General features: G+C 39.3%; 1 protein-coding gene across 2 annotated transcripts in view; it reads left to right on the top strand.

Moving 5' to 3' along the window:
• Window positions 1-341: 341 nt before the first annotated feature.
• The window catches only part of LOC130409546 (inactive dipeptidyl peptidase 10), a 38,662-nt gene continuing 12,037 nt past the window's right edge, over window positions 342-26,966 (top strand). Inside the window, exons 1-11 of one of the 2 annotated variants that reach the window (XM_056733581.1) lie at window positions 342-475; window positions 10,734-10,848; window positions 11,293-11,388; window positions 11,809-11,903; window positions 13,805-13,876; window positions 19,966-20,018; window positions 20,536-20,617; window positions 22,610-22,730; window positions 22,980-23,134; window positions 23,726-23,823; window positions 26,502-26,625. In XM_056733581.1, the coding sequence (XP_056589559.1) occupies window positions 437-475; window positions 10,734-10,848; window positions 11,293-11,388; window positions 11,809-11,903; window positions 13,805-13,876; window positions 19,966-20,018; window positions 20,536-20,617; window positions 22,610-22,730; window positions 22,980-23,134; window positions 23,726-23,823; window positions 26,502-26,625 (1,050 nt within the window). In that variant the 5' untranslated portion in view covers window positions 342-436. Of the gene's footprint in view, window positions 476-10,730; window positions 10,849-11,292; window positions 11,389-11,808; window positions 11,904-13,804; window positions 13,877-19,965; window positions 20,019-20,535; window positions 20,618-22,609; window positions 22,731-22,979; window positions 23,135-23,725; window positions 23,824-26,501; window positions 26,626-26,966 lie in introns of both variants that reach the window. The other variant, XM_056733579.1, reaches the window with a different exon arrangement.

Genomic DNA, 26,966 nt, shown 5'->3' with positions numbered 1-26,966 from the left:
TATGTTATTCCATACACAGGTTTTGATATTGTGAATAAATGACAGAATTTTCACGTTTGGATGAACTATCCCTTAATTAAGTAAATGCATATTTCCTTTCTGTAGAAGCATAACACAATCTGCATGCATCTCTCTCTCTTTTCATTTCACTGTTAAATATTTAAATACATTTTGGCTACAAAAGGGCTTCAAGCCAGAAGCAGCAGCTCGTTGTCTTGATTAATTTTCTTGGTCAATAAGCATCCTTGTAACTGTGGTTGAGACAGAGAGAAAGATAGGGAGGGAGGGCTGGCCAACTTCACAGCATCCTCTTAAAGCGATCTGCCGGTGGGGTGTGTAGAGCAACTTGCAGCACCAACTAAAACAACGCTTTCAAGTACTATAGGAGCAGCAAACAGCAAATGACATTGGACGTCATTTCTGGACGGTCGCAAACATGATTGCCACCACGCAACAGAACATGACAACTGAGCTGGTAAACGGAAGAAACAGCACGTTTTCTTTCTTCTTTCATTTTGCTTAAGAAATGAATGTAGTCAGACTGGCGACGAAACGAAAATCATGTTTAGATGAATCTCTTGACACATCTGTGTGAACTAGAGCCGCAGCGAAGGGCGCGTGCATGCGCGGGGAATATAAATTCGCGCACGCGTCCACTATTCCATTTCTTTTCATGTTGTGTAAGTGTTTACTATGATGCTTCTATCAACATCGCCGTATACGTGTCTTAATGCTTGCACGTGTTCATAACAGGTGTTGTTCAATTTGATTCTGAATGGTTTTCATTCATACTTTCCGAACACTCGTCCGTGAGTCCGTTTCGTTACACCGGTTTACTCTCCGTGTGCTGCAATGCATTTAGCGACACATGAAGGGGTTTCCGACTGAGAGTACCGTCGTTAGTAACTTCTCATCGATTTCTTTCTTTCAAAATTTTCGTCCGGTTTTCGCGTATCGCGAGCGCTGAGTTCAACTGACGTAAATTCGCCACGAAGAGCTGTTGAACCTTTTCCCTCAGTAATGATGATGTGGGGCGAAGAACCGCAATAAAACAAACCCCCGCACACGTCTTGTCATCCTTCTGCAGAAATCTGCACCAACACGAGCTCATTACTCATCCTTGTCAATGAAAGAGCTCATTAGAAGAATTCAGTTATTTTCCCGCTGTTTGAGATACTGAATTGTGAACTTATCGGTCTTTCTGATTATGACTTGAACCGTTTGACATCACTCCATTGACTGTATCTCACTACAGTGGCACCAGCGCGTGCGTTGAGCGCATGACATTTCGAAAAATTGAAGCGTCACAATAACGCATTTTGACAATGAAGAAGTCTGTGGTGTGTAAATGAGCGCCGGTTCTTTATACAGTGACTCATGTTTGATGCGTCTTTAAAGAACCATAATCAAATCGCCGCGTTCGCTTTATAGCCTGCCTCATTTGCATACGTTGTGCCTCGTGCATGAGAACAAACTACACGCGCTTACTGATGCCGACGAACGACTCTCACCGCGAGAACTGCTGACTGCTCACAAATGTCACATAATGTTGTTGTTCGTGCATTTGTGTAAAAAAAGCACGATCAGTCTTGATGCACAGTGGTGTACATGATGGCAACCTCATAGAGAATAAGATGGAAAGGAAAAACTCAAAGACAAATAGTAGCCCAATCAATGTCTTTATTGTAACAGTGGGTGTCAGGATGGTCTATAGAGGGAAGTGACTGTGCCCACAGCTCTGTTTCAGGCAGATAGAAAATACCAGAGAAATTAGTTTCTTTTTGTATTGTATGCCCCTCTAACGCATGAAAAGTACTATTCTGCGCCATTCCTGTGATTTGTTTTCAAGCCAGTACTTCGCTGATGAAATTCACTTTGCTCTCAGAGGGCACCGATATCGTTGAACTCTAAAACAATGTGCTGACAGGGTTTTTTAAGCCATTCTGACAGGCATTTTATTTATTAAAGGCTTTCTCTGGGTTATAAAATTTATATGGTTTGTTTTGCTTCCTTAGTGTTTTCCGCAAAGCTGACAGTTTCCCATCGGAAAGTTGAAGAATAGGAAGGAATGCATTCGCAGTTGTATTTTATTTTATTGAATCACTAAATGTCAGATCACAGTCACTTGACAACCTCATCAGAGGTCTACAGGGCCGTCACATCCAGTGGATTGGAATAATCCTAGATGAGATAAGAACGGAGGAAAGTTTACCGCGATAAAGTTGTTACCAACATATTGATCCAAGCCAAAGCCGCAGAACACGTGCACACATGCAGTCTCATAAGAAGGCAAAATTGATGTCGAAAAGTTCACAGTTCTCTTGAGCAATATTCAGTGCTCCAAGTGTTCTTCATTCAAAAATTCCCATAAATCACTTTTAAATCTACATATGAGAAAGTATTTTGCGAAAGATTGTTTTGCTTGTTCTCTAGATTATCTACAGGTGGAAAGTCCCCAAGAAACCTATCGCTTTGTCACCTACAAGAAATGCTAAAGAGATTGAGCCTCTGCAGGAAGCTCATCAATTATGTAACACTACTTTGTGTCTTCGATTAGACCTTAAAAACAAGCTTTCCTTTGCATTTGCTCTCTTCGCGAGGAGCTATTTCACATTATGCGTTCAGGAGGATCTGGATGAAACACAGTTAGGTAATGCGGTCTTATTTTACAGTTACATATGCAGCTACACTTCACAGTCTTAAACCCTATTCGCACGGGATTAGTATTACCTGGGGACCTCTGGTCATTTGTAATAATGCAGAGATTGTCTGTGATCTTAATCCCGTGCGAATGGGCCATGTCTGTCGTTTGTAAAGTAAAAATTCCCCACAAATTCGCTAGCATATTTTGACGAAGACCGAGGTCCTGTGAAAAAATTAGTCCCGTGCGAATCGGCATCTCTGTGATTTGGCCTTCTCATAAATCATTTTTCAAGGTTTTATCCCCGTTTGCGAATAATGGAGGGTGTTTAGAAGTGTTTTGATATTAATTTAGTTGCTGGGTCATTTCCATACACATCTGTTGTTTTGGATGGCAGTCTCCCGTTTATTTATTTATCATGGAAACGCTTGTAACATTGTCATCATTTCAGACCCGTGATCGCGAACCGGACAGAAGATCACCTCGATCGCGGGTCTCAAATGCTGACAGGTACGGTCATATATCATTAAACACCATACAACAATAGCCTATACAAACTATACGCAAAGCCTTGTCATCACATCCGGGAGATTAGTCAGTGAATTTTAGTAAAATCACAGGCTTGACTTCTCCCGTGCGTAAACAATAAATACAGATGTGGGAGGTCATTTATAAATCACAGATAATACTTATCCCGTGCGAATAGAGATTTTGTTAAGTACCCTTAATCTATGCACCCCGTTCATAACCCTATCGAGTAGGCGTTTGCCAAATTTCAGATAACTGTGCGTGACTGTGTATATCTATGAAGGGATGTGACCGCACATCCCTGTTATTCATTTAAAATGCAGATTAATTTCGAGATGTTAATGTTTTAATAGCCTAAACCCAAGTTAAAAGTAACGCATCTCATCACAGAATGCCGTGTTTTAAGCTGACTTTGTGCTATCCGCTTTAGATTCTGACAATTACCCCTGATCCGATCATGATTGAGTGGGCTTACTGTTTGCCTGAACGATTCTTAATAAAGCATGCTACGTCTAATATCTTGCGAGTATTCTAGCGAAACTCCAAAAGCTTAGTGTTTTCTCTTGGTCATAAATCTAGCCAAATGGCAATGAAATGCGAGTCATATTTCTTAGGACGTCTCACCTGACAGCTGTTAATGATTTATACCAAGAGGCGGTATGTTGAGCTGATGGTTGCACTAAGTATTCATCAAAGCTTGTTTATGAGGCTTTCAATGTACATCCATGTACGCTGTGCACTTGTATTTCAACAGATTACCTGCAGCCTAAAGGTCCTAAAGGTGAGGAATGCCAATCTGTGCATTAAGCAAATCAACCTCGAATATTTGCTTTTTATAAGTGCTGTTTTCTTGTAGTCATCTATTAGCAATTCGAACAAACCCTTAATTATAAGTTGCAGCTTAATGAGTACAAATGTAATTTTTTCCCAGGCTGAACTTGTAATTTCCACATAGCGTCTACCTGGTAGAGATGAAGAAAAGGGACGGAGAGATGAAGCGACTGAGAAAAGCAAGATTAGATAGAGAGAGCGCAGTATGGAAAGAACTCAACAAATGCAATGTTTGCAAGCTGCTGTATATCTTCAGCCGCAAATGCATCTAACCTCAAAAGATCTCAAGGCCATTAATATTTATATTCGGTGGTTTGTGCTCGACTTGGAGTGATTAGTCAGACAATTTGTAAGTGGTGACATTTTTCTAAATGCATTGTGGGAGTTTGCCAGCTCTTATCACCACAGTGAAGACAAAACAAAAGGGCTTGTCATCTTGCATAGAGCTCACGTATAGTTTGCGACGAGTCCTCGAATTCATTTAATTGTCTAAGGAGACTTCAGTCACTTCACACAGTTGCATTACAGCAATGAAGTTACGAATGAGTAATGCTAATGGACCACATTTACTTACAAGGTGAAGTGTGTAATTTTCCCAATGATAAAAGGCGTCATCATATATCAGCTTAATATGGAGAGACAGTTATACTGTAATTAAGAAATTTGCACAGTAGGTTTATTCTGTTGAACACTGTGACTATAAGAAGCTATCAAAACAACGGCAAACAGCAATATCAACTCGACCAATGGTGTGAAGAAAGGGGGATGATATCTCTGTGGTTAGCCAATGACAGACTGGGATTTTTTCTGGAAAGATTACATTAGTGGCATGGAATATTGGCATAGAGGTTGTGGCATAGTTTGGGTCTGAAGAGGGAACAATGCATATGCAACAAGGTCAGTCGCAAAAACAGACATGTCTACACCTTTTCAACACTCATTTTCACTGGGTGTCGAGACAGTAGTTTTTAACGTCAAAAGAGGTGTTTGCGCTGCCGCAAGCTGTTAATAAATCTTGCCCTTAATGTTAATATGTTTTCCATATCTTCACTGTCCTTTTGAAATCTTGTATGTCCAATATATGTTGTAGCGCTATGTTTAGAAAAAAAAATAGATTTCTTGCATAAATGAGAAAAGTAAAAAGAGCGTTACAGCAAGTCAAATTTGTTCATAAATCCATCTCTGTTGTTTGCTCATATTTGAAGGAAACAGGTTCGTGGGGGCTGTCGTGCTCCAGCGGGGTCTTTTGTGAGGCAGAGGACATGTAGGCTGTATTAAAAGGGAAGGCGGCAAGACTTTCTGACTACTAAGGGAGCACACAGAGGCAGCAATGCCAGAACTATCATGACTCCGAATCCAGAGTCGTGCTGCCGTAGTGTAACGAAAGGTCTGCAGGTGCCTCCTCTTCATCCTCTGACATTCTTTCAATCCAGCCTGAGGCAGCCTCTGCAGGTGCCGTCTAAAACAGAGAGCTATACAACTCAACTCAATACCAATAGCAGGGATGGAAATTCGTTTTTCAGAGAATGTAATATGCAGAATAGACTGTGTATCACAGCACTTGCTGATGAAATTTTGTAGGTGGACGTCAAGTGTCTTGCTTTAGGTTGGGATGGTATCACGGAAGTAGAACATATGTAGATCACCATATGTTTGGCACCAGTGTGTTGAAACCAAGGGATGCTCAGGGCTTGATGCAGCTGGTCAGTTTTAGTGGTTAGAATAAATGGTCACCACTTCCCAAATGGCTTAATGTTTGCCCTAAATAGTATTTATAATTACGATTAGTGTGTCCTAAATCATGGTGTTCTGAAATAAGCATCCTTAAAACGCTGACATATGGCGCCGGTGCGCTCACGGCGACCCAAGTTTGATTCCCAAGCCCAACACTTTCCTGTCTTCTCTCCACTGTCCTGTCTCAGTAAACACAAAATAGCCTCTAAAATAACTTCCTACACAAAATAGTACATACTTGTAGTGCATAATATAAGTAGGTGAAATAGGATACGCCATATAATACTGTAGTGTTTTAAAACAGCATGTGCCTTACTTTTTAATATTTTCTATACAAGTTTTAAATTCAGAGACAACTGTAAAGCCATTAAGAGGTTGGTTCTCTTCAAAATGATTTGTTTATGGTGGTCTTATTTTTAATGAGTTTGAGTCTTGTGATTGGCTGAAACAGTCTACTTACATTAGTGTGTACCATGCTCATCTTGGTTGGCAAAACCATCAAAATAATTAATTTCAGGAAATTGCTAGCACTGATTTACTGAGACTTTCAACACTATATATATAGATATATAGAGAGAGATATTATTCATTGTGTGATGATGTGCAAAACAACAGAAAGCAATTACTTCCTGGCAGCAATTAGTGCGGTTCTTAAGTTGATGAAATTGTTTCTGTCTCGATGTGCAAAGTCTTCTAAAAAAGAATAAGAAATGCTGTCAGTAATGCGGATGGATGCTGTTTTTATCTTTTACCCCCGGAGATGTTTTCTAATTGAAACAGCCTGGTTGAGCCAAAACAAACCATTAGCATTTAAACCTTCAATAACTTGTCAACGTCATTCACTTTGGTAATAAAACCTATCGCTTCTCTTTTAGGGTTTATTGAAAGAATAACGCGTTCAAGACAAATCAGAAATATCATCATGTAGGCAGTTCACATCAATCATGTCAATTAGACATGATGAATTTGTCAATATTCATTTGATGTGAAGCCAGTGACGGCTGATGTTTAGAGGATTGTGCAGGTTATGCCACCAGGGTTTGAAAAATCCTCCCTCAGGTTTGCTTAACAGAGATCCAGCAGATGTTCCAGAATTATGCGGCTCCTGTATTTCTCATTAGCTCCGTGATTCGCTCAAAGATTCATTCTAGTTTTTCATCATCGCCAAGCGCTATGAATTGAAGAAGGTCTCATCAGATTTATATATGAATTACTTACGCATCATGGAAGATGCTCGAAGCGGCTGGAAAGCTCCCCGGAGAGCAAAGTGAATAATTTGGTTGTCGCTTATTCTTTTACTGTTTTCCACTCGGACGAAGTTTCCAGCATTTGCAAGCAGAAGTAAAGATGCTCGTCTGAACAGTAGAACCCACAAAAATCACAGACAAGATCTCTTTAGTATTTCAGTTATTTCTATTATGTATCAATGTGATAAAATTAGAGAAATTGAAATGTTTTATGAAGTCTGAGAGAAAAGATGAATGAAATCTCACTAATGTGTCACACCGAGGTCACAAACTTGGCTCACTGCTGGCAAGTCTGCAAACAGAAGTCAATGTTATTGAAGATCTTAATTTTTTTATCAACCTCTACAATCTAGATAATCTATTGTACGGCTCTATTTGCCTTCCCAATTGTCTCATTTGTTACTTTTTATTTTTTAGCAGCGAAACATCTTAGACTAAGTTGATACCCTACTGAAATGAAACACGACTGAGAACTCCATCAAATCTCACGAGCTATGAGTTATTAAAATATTCCTCTATATATATTTGCTTTAGCGAGCACAGCTACTAAGCTCTTAAAATCCCAAAGATCACATCTCCCTGTTCCTCTCGGGTCCTACAAGGAGATGTTCACAAGAAACACAACAGGTCATCTCGGCAGAATCATATTAGCTCTCCACTTCCCAGATGAATTATCACCCTTTGGAATTGCTCGCGCTTCCCTTAGTATTGATCTCATCTCGTAGCTCTAAGGATTTCCCTAATGTGATATACATTATGGGCAGTTTAAACACCAGTGATGTTTCTCTCCCTCCTATAGCACGGTTTGATGAGACTGTCGCCCACACAAAGCTTTGCTTTCTGCATTGCAGGAGTGGTGCGATATACGTGACTGACAGCTTTGTAGAGGAGCTGCTCTGTGAAGCGAGCGCTTGAGCAGAATACAATGAGAAATCTGTCTGCTTGGGATTCTGCTAGGCCAAAAATGTGTCACTTCAACACCTGTGCTCAGGTTTTGAAGGCCGGCCTCTGTCAGTTTTTCTCTATGGCTCTGTTTGTCACCTCTTTATCAGAGCGCTTGAAATTTTTAAAGCTCCCGGTCCGGAGCGGGTGTCCAGCGAAAGTGTTTTTTTAAACATACAATTGACAAACTATTAGTCATTTTATTATTTTGAAAAAGCATTAACTTTTTCTAATGTTTGAAAGTTGCGCTTATGTCATTTCAAATCTGTTTGACTTTCTCTCAAGAACGTCGGTAACCAAATGTAGTGGAGTAGGCGGGGTGGGACCGTGGTGAGTAATTGTTGATGAGCGGCAGCTGTGTGCCCACCGGTCTCGTATCATGTAGGAGATCGGGAGCATATAAGAGAACGAGTGACCGGACCATCGATGAGAGAGGACTGGGCCCGAACATGTTTTATGTTTGTAGTATCTTTTGTTGTGATTTGTTTTCTTCGCTGGCGGTCGGCCGTGAGGGGCCGCCGGCTGTTATTATTTATATTAAAACTTTGTTTAAATGTCTTCCGGTTCCCGCCTCCTTCCTTCCTTTTATTGAGCTTTTCTACACCAAACAACATGGGCCCCCATTGACTTTCATTGGAATCAAAACATTCCTCAAACTATCTTCATTTTTGTTTAACAAACTTTATAATTTTTTTAATTTAATTTATTTATTTGGATATTGCCAGAAAACAACAAAACTACATAGCTTGCAAATGTTTGAGTACAGTATATGTAAGTAGCGTCTCTCAGATGGGAATTCTTCTCTTCCAATATGTGTAAAACATATAAGTTTGATGATATTTCTTCATTCCTCATGCTGGGTTTTAACCTATTTCCAAAAGCGTATCTTTATTGCGAGTGTAGTATTATTTTGGGGCCTGTGGGAAACACGGAAGCCAAGCTGATGAGTCTTGATCAGAGAGATCTCTCCGCTCACAGCTTTTAATGAGAGCTACACCTTTGAAATCCAAACAATGTCACTATTGTACTCCACAGCTTGAACAAATTACAATTATTGTGTGTTGTTGCTGCCACTGTATCCACTGTAGTGGATATTATAAGACGATAACAAAAATGTAGCCGCCACATTTCTTTCCTGCTGATCTGAGATCACTGTGGTGTTGTATCTCCTCATGAGGAGGAGGTTCAGACTTTGTAGATCGAGCTGATTCTTGAAGAGTCGATACTAGGCTGTGAATTTTCTGTTGTGGTGTTTTATTGGAATTAGATTTATCAGACGCAATCGGCAGATGTTTTAATCGTGTGAAGCGACCGATGTCATGTATTAATAATGAGCCTTTGGCAACAATGGATGCTGGCAACATCCGAAGCGTTTGAAGTGATCTTTTTGTTCCCCGAACAATGTACGTCGTCCATATAGACTGAAATTAGAGCTTCTGCTTTGAAATTAGGACACGGAACTGCTCATTTTCTTTTGTGAAATTGTGAAAATATTTATGATACTAAAAAGGGGACTTTCTCAAGAAATTAAGTATGGCTCATGTCATGTGTGGTGGTGTTTGTGTCTATAGAAACAGTCCTTTGCTAGTACATTGTCAAAAAAGCCTAAAAGGTTCATCATTGTACTTTTGCAGATATATTAAGCGGCATGTTGTACCTTTTTGGGTCCTAAGGACCTATTGTGTGCCTTTTATAGGGCCAGTTACGTTAAGCCCATTGCACATTGAGTCTGAAATTTGCGTCTGAAATTTCCACACGTTAAGAAATAAATAGGACCTCACGTTGTGTCATTCACATTTATACACTGCCTCCGATATTTTCGTCCGTCATAGAAAAAATGGCTCAGAGTTCGTTTTTCTGTGTTTTTCGCATCCGTTGCAATGGATTTGTGTGCAAATGTTCATAAATACAAAATGAATATGCACCGTACACGACATATATTACGTAAGCACAAACATTTATTCTGGATGCGATTAATCACGATTAATCATTTGACAGCATTAAAATTCAGATTCGCTCGGAGGCTATTGTGTTGATTTTAGTTTTTAATCATTTGACCAGTTTACCAACACAGATCTTGTTCCTCGTGTAACCCTGAGGGAATGTGAGAAGATCTACAGCCCATACATACAAACGTCCTCAAAGCTGTAATAAATAGGTTCCACGGACAGCAGATGAGTAAACTCTTGCTCAAAGCTGCAGTGATTTTCTTCTAGCCTTGGATTGGCTGTTTATTGTCCTTGATTAAGACGGATGGTCTTGTACCATCCCTACCTGTCTTTGTGACGCAGTGTTACCGCTTTTTCCCGTCGGCCCTTTCAGAGATGCATTCTGGGAGCTAAAACGTTTAATACTATACACAACTTATTTCTTCAAAAAAACCAAAAAGTCTTGCATGTTCTTTTGCAAGCTTTCAAGCACTGAAACACGAACCTCGCCCACCGTGTCAGGAAAAATCTCTTCCCCCATTAGAGGACATGAGCCCCGCTTAAACCATTACAGGTGGAATACAAAACCGTCTGGGGGAAAGTAAGCAACGGCGGAAAAACAGGACGCAATTAGCATCTTATCTTTCATTTGAAAAAATCTGTTCTCGCTTGTTTTATGAAGGATCATCTTAAATTACACAGATTTCTGTCAGTGTGAAGTTCTTTCGTTGCCCCCCCAGAGGGTCGCTATAGCGATACAGACGCCTCACACAAAATCCTCGCTCTGAGGCGGCGTAAATGAGCCGGCGCTAATACATTCACCCTAAGAAAAAACATTCACGTGTGCGTTTATGCGGCTTCTTTGTCTCATTTTTGGAGCAGGATTTGGGCAGCACGGGCGGACCTCCCCGAAACTGGAAGGGCATCGGGATCGCCATGGTGGTCATCCTGGGGGTCATGTCCCTGGTCTTCCTCTCCATTTTTCTTCTCACCCCTGGTAAGTAGGCCAAGAACATGGAAGGAAATGAATTGGTGCTGAACCTGAACTAGGAACGGACAAAAATAAGAGGGGAAAGAGAAGAGGAGATCAAGAAGAATTAAGAGTTAAAGGATGATTGAAGGGGGAAAAGCTGAAGATAAGAGAGGGCTTGTGTGAGAGGCGGAGAGCTCATATAAGACATCCATTCACAAACGCATGGAGACGAGGAGGAGCAAAATGACAAAGATGGCCTGACAGCCAGTACTATAATTCTGTTACTTTGTCCTTTTCTGAGCCACAAATTGTGCATTTTGTTTGGAATATATTTATGTGTGCACACATAATAACAATGCTGGGACATTTTAGTTTGAGTTAACCAACGGTTGTGTTGAAACCACCCAGAATGTTATGTGCACAAAATTTGTTTTTGTCACTCTCTAAATGTGTGATCTTGTATTGCAGATGAATCTCGTCTCCTGTTGCTCTCTCGTCTTACTGTGGAGAGCCTTGAAAACGAAGATTTCAAAGTTCACAATCCTTGTGCGACGTGGCTAAACGGTGAAACATTTGCATATTGCACAAAAAAGTTAAAGGGATAGTTCAAGCAAAATGAAAATTCTTTCATCATTACTCACCAAGCACGACTTTCTTTCATCTGCTTTGAAGACATTTTGAAGAACGTCGGCAACACAGCCCCCCATTGACTTCCACTGTATGGACACAAAACAACAGAGACATTTCACAAAATATCTTCTTTTGTGTTCCACGGAAGAAAGAGTCATATACAGGTTTTTAAGGACGTGAAATTGAATAAACCATGATAGCATTTTTTTGGTTGTTTTTAATGTTTCTGTGAACTATCCCTTTAAATGTCAATTGTATAAATCTCTGACTGAATCAAATTTGACAAATGCTGTGTTTTTATAAAAGGAACTTTGTCACTGATCTATACTTTGACATGTGTTTTTTTTTCTCCAGAGAACGAGGTGTCGGTATGCACCCAGGAAGGTCACGTTCTAATCCACAATCTGAGCACCAATGTCACAACCACGCTGTTAGACAACAGCACCCTGGTGAGTGTGTTTTGACATCCCCTCGCACGCCTTCAGATGGCATAACATCTGCCTCATGCACCGAGCGCCTTAAGTGAACGGAGCCTATGCAAACTCACTTACACTTTTGTACTCACCACTCCGACCACCAGCGTAAAGCAGCACTCTAGAGACTGACAGCCCCTGAGGCGTGTGAGCGGGACAAGACGTACAACTCCATTAACTCCGTTCATAGGAGCCCACAAATGGGTCAATCCATCGAGAGCAGGACGTGCAGGAAGAGAGAGAGAGACGCACGGTGGCTGCCTGTATTAAAATGAGCAAAAATGATCAAAGAACCAAAGCGAATAGGGTTCTGAGGTTCTGACCGTTAAAGCTTCAAACTCTTTTTCAGCACTTCTGCCCAGTTGATCTGTTATCATAAGCCTTCAAAGAGACTTTGAACGCTGCAGCTGTGTGACATATATGGGTCATGATTCCCTCAGCCGCTGGGTGGATTGTTGTAAAGATGTCACAGACTTCTCTTCTGAAGTCGTTTCATTGCTCAGAGTTCCCTAACAACAAACAAGGGTTCTTTTAGAAGTGGTCCTTTTATGAAGTCTTCTAAGAGATAGACTTCCATCAGAAATGCATGTCGTCAAATCAATTAATTGTGATTTTTCGATGACAAAATAAAGGTTTTTGTTTATTAATACAGGTGTTTAGTGTTGGTTGTAACTAGTTACTGTAATTGAATTACTTTTCCCTTGAAAAAGTAGAGTAAAGTAATTTTTCCCAGTAATTTCAGTAAAGTTACTAATGATGTAATTAAACTAAATACTTTGTGTAATATATCCGTGTGCAACATTGAAATCAACATACAAAGTCTATCTTTAAAATGAACGCTTTAATGCAGTGGTTCTCAACTCTGGCCTGCGAGATCCACATTCCTACCAAGTTTAGCCCCAACTCTTATAAAACAACTGAAGAGATCAGTGACTTCAGGAACAGACGCGGTCAATTTAATGTTGGGCTGCGCATATTGTTTGGCATATCGCATTAAAGTACTGCGAGAGCGATTCAAATGCGTATTCAAATGCGTATCGCTATCGCGGTACTTAAATCTCATACGCTGATAGATTTGCGCAGTGCTGCACTGTTGAACGCATCTATTCCTAAAGACACTGATTAGCCTCTTCGGGTGTTTTATATCAGAGTTGGGGCTAAACTCAGCAGGAAAATGGATCTCGCGTGCCAGAGTTGAGAACCACTGCTTTACTGCATAATTCTCACTTTTTTTGTAATTTATTGTAATACTTAATATTAATACTTTATGCAGTTTTATATTATTTATTTGTACAAATTAATATCCGTTTCATGTCTATCCTTGAATCAGTTTACTAACCAAGGTTGATATAAGATGTAGAGAGTAATTAGTTATAAGTAATTATATACTTTTTGGAGAGTGAAATTTTGTGCAGTAATCTAATTACACTATTGAATATGTAATTAGTAACTAGTAATTCATTACTTTTTTTAAGTAACTTGCCCAACTCTGCTTGTGCATGCGTTTATATTACAAAATATTTACATAAATATATACAGTATCTCAGAGAAGTGAGTACACCCCTCACATTTTTGTAAATATTTGATCATATATTTCACTTGACAACGCTGAAGAAATGAACCTTTGCTACAATGTAAAGCAGTGAGTGTACAGTTTGTGTAATTGTGTTAATTTGATGTCCCCTCAAAATAACTCAACACACTTGTCTAAACTGTTAACAGCAAAAGTGAGTACACCCCTAAGTGTAGATGTCCAAACTACATTCTAAAAGATGTTTGTAAAGGACAGTCAAAATTATTGTCTGTGATAAATTACAACATTCCAGCTATAATATGTAAGATGAAAGCTCATGTTCTTGCTTTTGGTTCTCTTGTAGGATCTGAAATCCATGAGGTTCCAGGTTTCTGCTGATAAGAGGTTCATCCTAATGGCTTACGATATACGCCCTGTGAGCATTACCACACACAAACACTCACACACATGTTGGGTTCCCATTTTTTTGGGGGACATTCTATAGACGCAATGGTTTTTATACTGAACAAACTGTATATCATATTCCATACACCTAACCCACCCCCTAAACTTAACAATCACACAAAACTTTCTGCTCTTTTAGATTTTCAAAACAGTAAATTTGTCCCCATACCGTAGGGTTTACCCTTCACACACACACACACACAGTTCTCTCATCTCCACATGTTGCTGTCATTACCTGTCTGAAAGTGAAGAAACATGGAGAATTTTATGTGCAATTAATACTCAAACACACACACACGCATTCATTTTTTAATGCGGTAGTGAGGGCCTCCCACTGACTTTTATTGAGAGTTTTATTGATCATTACTCTCATTAAGTTAATTAGTGGTGTTTGCTAAGGCAAGTTATCTTAAGTCACAGACAGGAATGATATCTCAAACTGTGAGGCTTTGTCGAGGAGTGATGGGCTGTTACTCTCAGAAGTGCTTAAATTTATGCTTTCACCCTGACGGACTATAAAACATGTAAAATAATGTTAGACATTACCGTAGGCAGAAGGATCCATTTTATACGCCTGTTAAGGAGTAAGGACCACTTCAGATGCCCAAAAAATCTGTTTGACATTTGGCATTAAAGGGATAGTTCCCCTAAGAATTCTGTCATCATTTATTCATCCAAACCTGTATTGGACTCTTGTCATTGGACCTAATAAAGAACACAAAAGAAGACTTTTTCAGAAATGTCTCAGCGGTTGTGTGTCCACACAATGGAAGTCAATGCAAAATATCTTCTTTTGTGTTCTGCAGATGAAAGAAAGCCATAAAGGTTTGGAATAACAACCTAACGTTGAAAGAATGGTATTTTTGGGTGAACTGCGCCTTTACATATTTGGGCTTTCTGAGTTTAGTCAAACCTATCTTATTTCAGTTCAACTGTATATCAGTGGTCCTGTATGAGAAGGTTGAACCCATCAAGGTCTTTAATCTATTAATGTCTGACCTGACAAAAATTAAACATCTCCGAAACCAGCAGGAGAGATGCATAGACTGTCATTCCTGCAGTGTGTTCAACGATGAAAGCTACTCCTCCCAAAAGCAAACGTGAAGGGAATAGGACATTTAAATGCAGTGAAGACAGGAGGAGAGAGAAAGAGAGGAGCAGAGCTGTTTCTGGAATGAATTGCAATGAGACACACACTCCGAGACATTGTGATTACAGCGGTTTTAGTAACTGGCTGAAAATAAACAACTTGTTGTCGATTTGTTTGGTTTAGCACAACAATCCGCAATTCTCATCCCCCTGTCGACCCTCCACTTCAGAAAACAATCATCTCTAGAGTGCCGTGTTCTCTCCCGTCCAAGGAGTATACCAAAGCAGGCCGTAAACATGAGTTATAGAGAAGCAAAGAGGAAAGCAATGAAAATAAATGAAAACAATGAAATATTGGAATCCAGACAGCCATTTTCCTCTATTGCAATTTCACCTTTGGCTCTTCTTGTGAATATTTTTTTACACTCCACTTGAGTTTGTGAAACATGATGGATTTGTTTTCATAGAATAGAATAGAATTAAGCACTCCGTAAGATGTAAACACTGGTCTTAAAGCACTTCTTTTTAATCTTTAAGACATTTGTTTACCATTTTGATTGTATTTTGGTCAAACATTAGTGCAGTGTTAGTGTTGAGTACTACTTGACCAGCGTTGGTCCAGCTTTGGGTCAGGGTTGTTTGCGTTTTCCAAAGTGGTTTATAGAATAGAATGGAACAGAATAAAATGCTTTTTTTGCATGAATATTACTTTGTTTGGTTGTAATTCGCTATTGGCTAACTCTCTTTGCAATTACTTTTAATTGTGCATTGTCCCTGTAAAAATAAACAATAACTTAAGGTAAAGTACATTTCAATACAAAAAATCTGAAAGTAAAAAGTAGTAGCCATTAAAACAGGTTAAAAAATTATTTACATGAATTGAAGACATGGATGTAGTAGAGTAGGCGGGGCGAGATCGTGGTTCGAGTCCGGTGAGTAATTGTGAATGTGCCCACACCGGGCTCGAATCACGTAGGAGATTCGGAACATATAAGAGAACGAGCGACCAGACCGTCGAAGAGAGAGGACAGGGTCCGAACTTGTGTTACGTTTGTATTTGTATTTATGTTTATGTTTTGTTCGCCGGCGGTCGTCCGTGAGGGGCCGCCGGCTGTTATATTACTCTATTAAATCTTTGTTAAATGTTTGCCGGTTCCCGCCTCCTTCCTTCCATGTCTGAATCGTTCCACAATGGACAATAATGATTTGATATGAACAGGATTAAGACAATCACCTGATTAAGAATTGAGCATGTTCATGTGGACAGCCGTTTCGTTTTACGGCAAACAACATGGCTTCAAGCTAGAAAGCACATTTTTTGTCCGAATGGGAACCAAGAAAGATGCCAGTAATTCTAGACAATAATTGAACCCCAAAAACTGTATGTGGTACCATGGCGAAGACAAACTGTTTGTTGACACATGAAATTACGGAGGGAACGTTGAACGGCATCGCTTAGTGACGTAATGATATTTGCCATTAATCCAACCATGAAGTGTAACATGTAAAACGGGAACATGAAAGGTGTATTCTTAAAGCAACTCATGTAAACACCTTAATTGTAAACTTACTCAGAATAAGACAGATCATTTGATTACTGATGTCCATGTAAACGTGGTCAATGTCATACTAGACAGCTAGGTGTTCAAATAATCTATGCAGGATGAGTCATCAATATTTTACCCAAAATAGAAACACCAAAATTTAGTCGAGCAGTATTTTTCAAGAAGTAGGGTGTTTTGGATCTTATCCCGCACAAAACATATGAGGCTTATAGGCCTTATATGCCTCCATTGACATGTGTGGTCACGTCTGCAGGGATCTCTTTCCCTCCATGTTTAGATATTATATGCTGACTGAGGCAGTTTGCAGTTCAAAATACTAAACTGAGAGCAGCAGCACTACACTGAAGACACAAAGATAAAGTTGAGGGGGTGCCGGGTGGGGGGGGTGGTGACTGAAGAAGCCGGGGATGAAAACGATGTGATCTGCAGCCGCCCTTAGATCAGATCACCCCGTCCAATAAAAATCAATCATGGGGATGAGAAGTCTGGGGTGTGAATATGTGTGTGTGTGTGTGTGTGCCTGTGTGTGTGTGTGAGATTATAACAGCAACAGGAAGAGAAAGAGAGAGGCAGATGGGAAATAGAAAAGAAAGAGCTGGAGACAGAAAATGCGAAGTAAGGAGAAAAATGAAAAGGAGAAAAGGGAAAGGAAATGCTGCTGCATGATGATGATGCATGTATATATGATGGAGAGTGAGTGAGTGAGTGAGTGAGAGAGAGAGAGAGAGAGAGAGAGAGGGATGGATGGATAGAGAGAGAGAGAAGGAGAGAGAGAGAGGGATGGATGGATGGATAGAGAGAGAGAGAGAGAGAGAGAGAGAGGGATGGATGGATAGAGAGAGAGAAGGAGAGAGAGAGAGGGATGGATCGATAGAGAGAGAGAGAGAAGGAGAGAGAGAGAGGGATGGATGGATGGATGGATGGATAGAAAGAGAGAGAGAGAGAGAGAGAGAGAGAAGGAGAGAGAGAGAGGGATGGATGGATGGATGGATAGAGAGAGAGAGAGAGAGAGAGAGAGAGGGATGGATGGATAGAGAGAGAGAGAGAGAGAGAGAGAGAGAGGGATGGATGGATAGAGAGAGAGAGAAGGAGAGAGAGAGAGGGATGGATGGATGGATGGATAGAGAGAGAGAGAGAGGAGAGAGAGGGATGGATGGATGGATGGATAGAGAGAGAGAAGGAGAGAGAGAGAGGGATGGATGGATAGAGAGAGAGAAGGAGAGAGAGAGAGGGATGGATGGATGGATAGAGAGAGAGAGAGAGGGATGGATGGATAGAGAGAGAGAGAAGGAGAGAGAGAGAGGGATGGATGGCTGGATAGAGAGAGAGAGAGAAGGAGAGAGAGAGAGGGATGGATGGATAGAGAGAGAGAGAGAGAGAGAGAGAGAGAGAGGGATGGATGGATGGATGGATAGAGAGAGAGAGAGAGAGAGAGGGATGGTCATTGTTTATTCACTCCTATGTTGTACAAAGGCTTTATAAGATCTTTTTTTTCTGTGGAACACAAAACAAGGACATCTGAGAAATGTCTTGGTCTTGAATTTTGAGGTCTGCAGTTCCTATGAAATGAGACTGGAGCCTTCAAGCTTCAAAAAGGCTGCGTCTGTAAAAATGTATAAAAATGATTCAAAAAATGTTCTTAACTACTTTAATGCGTATGTGCACTGTATTCAAAGTTCTCCGCAACCGTACAGTTGTGTGAGGAGATGACTGAAAGTTAATCCTGACATAAGCCTCGAGCTTTGAAAGATTTGCGCACAAATCAGACTGATCTTTGAGTGAGAAAATGATGAAATAATTTTTATTTTGTGGGTGAACCGTTCCTTTAAGGCTCAAAGCTGAATGGATAGTCAAAGAGACCAAATGTAGAAAAAGGTTCAGAAACAATGAAATGAGCTATACGGAAGAACAGAGATTGAAAACATGAAAGGTGAAGCATGAATCAAGTGATTTTAGACAGAATCAACACAACATAGGCAACAGACTGCACACTTTTGGCAGTGACGACTGTGTGTTCTCCTCTCTGTATTATTCAGCAAATGAGGAGAATTACTACATCAGTACCACAATATTGCTCCCTCTGTTTGCTCTATAGATATTCATTTTGCGAGCAGAGGATTTATGACTCACACACCCAGAATGCACAAAAGAATTGATGTATTTTTCTACAAACACTCACACACTCCTTCACTTGAGAAATTGTGCGTCTGAACTCATCTTTGAGATTGCAATTTACGCAGCAATGATACAGAAATATCTTTCTTCACAGAGGATCCAAACCTTTCGGTACACTTCCAGTTCACCCAGAAATAAACCATTTATTCACCCTTATGTCATTCAAAGCCTGACTTTGCTGCGGAACATAAAATAAGATATTTTTAAAAATGTGTGGGGAGTTTTGTGTCCATATAAAGGAAGTCAATGGGAACCTTAGTTGTTTGGTTACCAATGTTCTTTAAAATATCTTCTTTTGTGTTCTGTGTAGGAACAAAAGTCGTACAGGTTTGCAATGACATGAGATTGAGTAGAAAAGTTTATTTTTTAGATGAATAATTATCTCTGTCAGACAGTCGACACCCTGCCGTTCTGTTTTTGTTGTTCGGTGTAGGGAATGACTCTCAATCCTATTACGCTTTTGGGAAGCGGCTCTCATTCAGATCTTGTCACCACGCTGAACTCTGAACTGATGTTGCAAAGACTGCAAAAATTAAAAGGTCTCATGTTACCATTAGCAGTCTCTGATCAATGCAAAAGGTATATATCTTCATATAGTCATATGCGCTGTAATATACTGTGTGCTTTATTGGCGGAATGTACAGTCGCCCTTTCAAGACCAAAAGGACACGGTATTGATTTAAGACATCTCTTACATTGCAATTCAGTGAAGTGAAGTGGGTTTCAAGGAAATGTGCGTGTGTTAAAAGGTGGATCTTTTACTTTAAAAGGAACATCGACCCTAATGATCGTGCTGATAGAGACGGTTAACCGGTATCATTCGGTCACGTGACCCCCATCCACTTGATGTACTGTAAGAGTCAGACGGCTTGGAGGCTGGACTCCTAATCTTGCTATTGATGTTCACATTAAGTAGATGCAGAGCTTTGCTTTTTGGTGATGATTTTAAAACTTAAAAAATGAAAAGATGAATTAAGCAGAATCCATACAGTTGTTGTGCTGGTGTTTATGGAATACGGGTATTCTGCATACTACATATCGTGAAGTATACACAAGATATTTCAAGTAGTGTGCAGAACGGAACACAGAAGAAGTCTGAATGAATTGCACATTATACACATGCCAAGATAATGTTGTGTGGTTGTACGCTATTCCAAACATAGCCTGTGTGTTTGTGTGTGCATGCATGTGTACAATTTAGGGATCTACCATGTCCTCTGCCCCTTTCCAGGTATTCTCAAAGTCCTTCACTGCATCTTTTGCAATCTACACTGTGACCAGCGGGTAGGTAGACAGAGGTCCCGTTCTGCATGGCCTTTATCGGGCATGTGCACAACCTAAAAAACAGTCCAACGGTCCCCTCCTGTTTGTACTTCCATCCAAAGTTATCCATTAGGCATCGATTCTTTAACAGTTCTGGAAGGTCCTGTTTGCCCTAAAGTTGGCGGATCTCCAGCGGACGAAATCTTGTTTCACTAACCCGCAATGTACTGAATGCTCCGACAGGGATTTGCTGTATTGTGCCTGTGGTTATGAAACGGCAGTAAGACTAAACAAATGTCTGCAAGCCCATTTGCTTGTTTTATTCTGAGCTCACCCATCATTTAGCCTTAGCTGAGGTTCCATCGCATGAATAGACCCCCGGCCTTGACTCTTTGTGTATTTTACTTTTGTCGTGTGTGATCTCTGCATCGTGCTGCTTCGATGAGCTCAACCGAGCACGTTTTGTGCCGTACATCTTTAAGATGTAAGAGTGTCAATATTTGTGTGTGTTTGTGTGTTTTTGTCTGCGTGTCTGTAGGGAAATTGAGGACCTCACACCACCAGATGAGGATGTGTCTGTACTTCAGTATGCGGCGTGGGGGCCTCAAGGGAACCAGCTGGTGAGAATGCACCCTTCATTTGTCTTTGTCTCTAACTGTATTACAGCTAGTACGCATAGCCAACACGCTTAGAATGAAGTATGAGGGTATGTTCAGAATGGAATAATAGCTAGAATAGCTCATTACTGCACTGTATATACTGCTGTTTCTTGTGATTTCAAACATGTTGGAAATGAAAGCGGTTAATAGAGTTTTGAGTAACATTTGAAACTTAATGAATCAAGTCAAGAAAGACACAATGGTATTAATAAATGTACCCAAGCTGTGTATCCTTTAAAGGAGGTCCCAATATGTAAAATTTTTGAAAGAGTACAGCGCCAGTGTACATTTTTTTACCTTTTTTTCTGATAGCCCTGCTGAAAAAAAACAAAGTCACAAATAGGAAATGTAATGGATTTAATAGTTATAATGGGAATTGTGTTGGTTTTAATGAAAACTATGACGGTGTTTACTATAGTAAAAACATTTTTTTTAATCATATCAAATAAAAGAAAATTAACCGTTTATTGGGATCACTTTCAGAGCATGTTTCTTTTGTCGAGCTGATTCAAAATCCACTCAAATTTAAAGTGACAGTTCAACCACGAATATCAATTCTGTCGTCTTTTATTCACCTTCGCGTCATTCAAAACCTGTATATTACGACGGCGTATTAGTGCCACAAAAAAAAAAAAAAAAAAGATTTCGAGAATAAAGTCGAAATGTTACGAAATGTTACGAAATGTTATGAGATTAAAGTCGAAATGCCACGAAAAAAAAAAAAAAAAAAAAGATTTCGAGATTAAAATCGAAATGTTACGAGAATAGACTCGTCGTTAAACGTATTTTGTTTATGTGAATGTTGTATTTTAAGAGTTTAAATTATGTTTAAGCACGTCATCTGAACCAGTGAGTTCGGAAGGCCTTGCAAACACCAGCAGTCATTTTTAAAACCTCTTTAGTTCACATTTGTACATTTTTTTATAAATCCTTAAGGATTGTGGCTTTTATAAACTTGATGCAACCAGCTTTTTGTACATTAGGTAATCAAAAATTGTTTTAATATTTCAATGTTTGTATTCTATTTCAGTGTTTGCTTCGGTTTATCATATAAATCCATATGCCACAACGCGTTGTGACCCCCGCTGAAGTACTTCCAAATCCTCCACAGCCATTGTTTCTAGCAATTCTGTAAATTTTCTCAAAATATTACGAGTTTATTCTCGTAACATTTCGACTTTATTCTCGATTTTTTTTTTTTACGTGGCATTTCGACTTTAATCTCGTAACATTTCGACTTTATTCTCGAAATCTTTTTTTTTTTTTTCGTGGCACTAATACGCCGTCGTAGTATATGACTCTTTGTTCTGCAGAACACAAAAGAAGATATTTTGAGAAATGTCTCTGTGGTTTCGTGCCCATACAATGATGTCAATGGGGACCGATGTTATTTCGTTACCAACATTCTTCAAAATATCTTCTTTTGTGTTCCTTAAAAGAAAGAAAGTCATACAGGTTTGAAATGACATGAGTATAAATGCTGAAAGAATTTTCATTTTGGGATGAATCCCTTTTATTAAATCTGCAACATCGTGCAAACTAAGAATAAGTGTAAGTTATAAGTTATTGGTGTGTATGCTTGTATCTTTATAGTGATGTGTGAACTGTCCTTAACCTCTTTGGTATGGTACACTGCTCATTTGATCCTGGGAATTGTGTTTAAACATTGTGTTAAACAGTAGTGAGAGTAGTATTGTAGTATGCTATTGAAGTCGTACCCTTAATTACGCAGCAGTGTGTGACTGATGAATATGTCGTCGATCCCTTCGTTTAATTAGTGTTTCATATTCATGAGAGCAGCTGTACGTTTTAGTGCACATCTCTTAAACTAAAGATGCTCGAGCTGTTGTCGTGCATCCAGCCCTCCTCGTTTTCTAACATCCCTGCAAGCATCTCAGAATATAGCTCCATCTATTCAAATTAATGTTGTTTTGGTGTCTCCGTTAATGCCAGGTCTTTGTTTTCGAGAATGACATCTACTACAAGCCCGATGTTTCCAGCAAGGCGATGCGTTTGACAACCACGGGCAGAAGTGGGCTGGTGCTTAATGGACTGTCTGATTGGACCTATGAGGGTCAGTGATCTCCAATGTGTCTTCCAAAAAAACTGTAATGACTCAATATTATCTGTTGCTCTGAGACAACCCGCTTGAAGACAGCGCGGTAGTTACGTGAAGATCATGATCTCATAAATATGCCATGAGATGGATAAATTAGATTTATGGTAATCAGCCCAGGTCATCGGCGCTCTCCGTTATAGATTGATACACTTCATCAAACTTGAATTTCTGTGCCTTACCTTATTGAAATGTGTGATGTTTTAGAGGAAATACTTCTGAAATATCCTGCGTTCTGGTGGGCCAAAGACGGTGCACGGCTGGCGTATCTTTCCATCAACAACTCAGCCACGCCTTTTATGGAGATACCTCACTTCCTGGGCGGGATCTATCCATCTAATGTGGTCTACCCTTACCCAAAGGTACAAGCACAACATTTTTATTGTTCTTATATTTTACTCGAAGATAAATATCCTGTCATCATAGAGAAGACAAGAGTTCAGAACTACGCAGTTCGCTCAAACTTGAAAACTTTTTTCCAGACTTGTTTAACTTCCGTTGTTTCCTTGCATCACAGAGTGCTTTTTGCATCACAATTTGAAGAATTGTGTTTGTCATTCCTTTCTTTTTTAGTACATTCTGGATGCGGCACGGCACAACAATACCACCAGTTGCGTCCGATGTAGACACGTTGTAAATCTTTTATGTTAAAAAGGACATTGATGCTCCATAAATGCAACATTAAAGTGATTTATAAGACTTTAAGTCTTCATGCTGCAAGCTGTTAATTACTGTGACCGGATCATTAATTCTGTGAATTCAAAAGCCTGATCAATCCATATTTTGTACAAATAATTCACACTGACTTGTATGTGCTTGATTATTTATGGAGGAAAGAAAATCATATGGATTGAAAAATGCATATCGAAGAAATAATGACGGAATTGTTCCATATGACGACTTGAAATGTCTGTTTGTGATGTGACGATGTTGAATGTGTTTGTTTTGTAAAGGCAGGTTCCAGAATCCCATCAGCCAGCCTGTTTGTGGTGAATTTATACGGTCCAGCTCACACATTAGAAATGATTCCACCCGACTCCCTAAACAACAGGTGAAGTTTATCTTTCATTACATTGTGTCCGCAGTCACGCTTATGCCAACAAATCAATATGGACAAAAAAAATGAAATGTTCTTTAAACCCGTGCAATAATAGAAAACATCTTTATTTATTAGATTTTTATTTTTATTTATTACAAACAACATACGATATGACAATTGCAATTTCCTTTGAGGTGGTAAGAGGGATGATGTCACTGCAAAATGTTGTTTCTAGGCAACAAACAAATGAAAGCAATTCCTCATAATATTCAAATTATTTATAAGACTCAAAATGTTTTAAAATCAAGTTTTCTCCCGAACAAATGTGAATCATATATTCGGATGGTAAAAAAACAAGAAATATACCTCTTACAGAGTAGAGGAAATCCTCCTCGCTGTGCATGATGCCAGAAAAAGACTAAAATATTTGGTAACACTTTCCTTGAAGCATGTATCTGTAAAGCATTATAAAAGTAGTTTTAAAACATTGTAATGTCTTATAAATAATAAGTATTGCAGTTAATACCTTATAACACTTATTCATTGTTACACTACACATTTTAGATTGGTTATAATTCTTAACAGCTACATATAATGCATTACAACACACATTATGAAGAGTTATAATGCATTTTACCCTTTAATAACTCTTTATAATGCATTATACATACATGCTTCAAGGAAAGTGTTACCAAATATTTTATTGGTTTATTCAAAGTATAACCTAAATTGTTAACTTGTTAATTGTCAATTGTCGAAACACTATAGTAAAACGTGACGTCCATACTAAAGCTACCACAATGCTTTGCACATATATAACCCAGAATCTTTAAGTCTATGTGTGTGCAAGGTTCGGCCATTCTTCAGTGCAAATATGCTACAACTTTGCTGAATTAAAGTGAGTATGCGGCCGGACAGCAATTTTCAGGTCCTGCTGCAGGATAAGAATTGAATTTAGTTCTGAGTTCTGGCTTTTTGCTTACCTCTCCAGCATACCAGCCTTCCATATTTAAGCCATTCTTCATAGCTTTTGTTTTCGCTGTTTGCTTTGTTTCTGCGCCCTGCTGGAAAATGAAATCTTAACATAGATCTCGAGCCGACCGAAACAATTTTGCCCTTGACAGCAACTCCTCCTGCTGAAAATAATCCCCAGAGCGTGATTTAATTAAACCCTTATTTTACCAGGTTCCACCCTTGAGATAAAATATCTCTTTTTCCAGAAAGATCAAGCTAAGATAGCAGCATTAAACATTACAATAAAAACATCAAATTAACACAAGGGATGAATGTGACAACAACAGCGTGGTTTAGAAATGATGCAATTTAGCCGGGAAAAATAACTAATATACTATAAAACACCGGCGCTGGCTGTCCTTTAAAATTGAAAAGGGTTTTGCTTGTGCTCTGAAGCCATTTCAAGGCTCTTGAGTGTTTTTAGGTGTACCAAAGTAGTGGCGGCAGCTATGAAAGTGTTCTTTCCAAATTACATTTTTGAGGGCTGATGCACCTAATAATATATCATCAGTGTGCTGTGCTTAAGTTTAATGGAATATTATTGCATCTAATGTGTATTATACAGTATAAATATGTTGTATGTTATGAAGGCAACAAATCAATTACGGTTTCATAAAAAAAGTTCACTTCAATTCTAATAAATTATTAATATGGTTGAATTGTGTCAAAGCAGCTTAATTAGATAAATAAAATAAAATAGATACATTTATAGAATACATATAATGCCTATATATAATATTAAAATACATATACAGAATACCACACATACAGAAAAGAATACAAGACATGGTATTATTGCACATTTTTACATCCTCATAAAAAGATTGCGTAACACTTCAGTATCGGGGACAATTCTCACTATTAACTAGTTGCTATCAGCATGCCTATTATTGGCATATTGGCTGTTTATAAGCACTTATAAAGCACATATTCTGCATGACCATACTCTACATCCCTGATCCTACCCAAAACCTAACTACCTTACTTACGATTAATAAGCAACAAATAAAGTGTTTATTGGAGGGAAAGTCGTAGTTAAGCGTTTGTTAAAAAGCCAGAAAAGCCCCTATACTGAAATGTGAACGAAGATTGTAATCTACTAAAATGGTCTATACTAGACATTTGGTCAAGGAATATAATCTATGCCAGGTGTATTAAACAAGACATGCAGTTTAAATGAAAATGGCCCTAAAAAAGAGAAAATGCTAAAAAAATAGCATTGTATACTTGTATACAGCATGTAATGTATATCAAACTTATCAGACTTTAAGTTTTCATCTTGGGAGAAAGTTATCTTGGGGTTATATCCTGGGAGCAGATGGCATCAGGGCTGGGCTTTTCTTGGTCTTGGTCGAGTGAAAAAACATCTTGCCATCGGTAATGCCCCAGCAACAAACACAGCAAATCTAAAACTACTCTGAGCACCTTAGAAACCACACAGCAAGACAGAATTACCCATAACACCATAATAGCATCGGGGTGGAGAAAGTGCACAGGCGAGCACCGTCCACATTTTCTTCATGTCTACTCTTCAGTATTTTTCCATAGATCTCATTCATATTAAAATACTAAATATCATTTATTTGAACATCACAGTGACGTTTTGTGCAGGGAAAAATCCCAGATTTCCTTTTCGATTCAGTGAGAAATTAAATCCTTCTCTCTTTTTTCTGCAGAGAGAGCTACATCTCCATGGTGAGTTGGATCAGCAGTACTCGTCTAGCCCTGCGATGGTTGAACCGGGTCCAGAATCATTCTGTGCTGTGTGTGTGCGAGGCCACGACAGGAGCCTGCTCAGAGGTCAGAGGTCATCACTTCATCCACTGCAGCACACTGAGTGTCTTTATCTATTGATTTGGCCCTCCTCTATGAATCTCCAGCTCCTCTTCTGCCAGCTCAGCCCATTTTCCTTTCCGAAGCGTGATAGACTCGCTCAGCTTTACTTTTAAGCCTCAATTTCTATTTGCAGCCTGCCACAACTTTTAAAGGTCACCCCCTATTTGTGTATGCGCCTGTAGGTGATGGATCGGATGTGCGCCGGGGTGCTTGCGTTTTACAGCGATGTGACAATCTTGTTTGATTTTTAAATCTGCTGTGGGCAACCGATACCTCCAGTTATAAAACCGACTGGATGCTTTCTG

Source organism: Triplophysa dalaica, chromosome 20 (assembly GCF_015846415.1).
Source record: "Triplophysa dalaica isolate WHDGS20190420 chromosome 20, ASM1584641v1, whole genome shotgun sequence".
In the NCBI taxonomy this organism is placed as follows: domain Eukaryota; kingdom Metazoa; phylum Chordata; class Actinopteri; order Cypriniformes; family Nemacheilidae; genus Triplophysa; species Triplophysa dalaica.
Note: the sequence above shows the minus strand (reverse complement) of the source record. Positions and strands in the feature narration are given on the sequence as shown.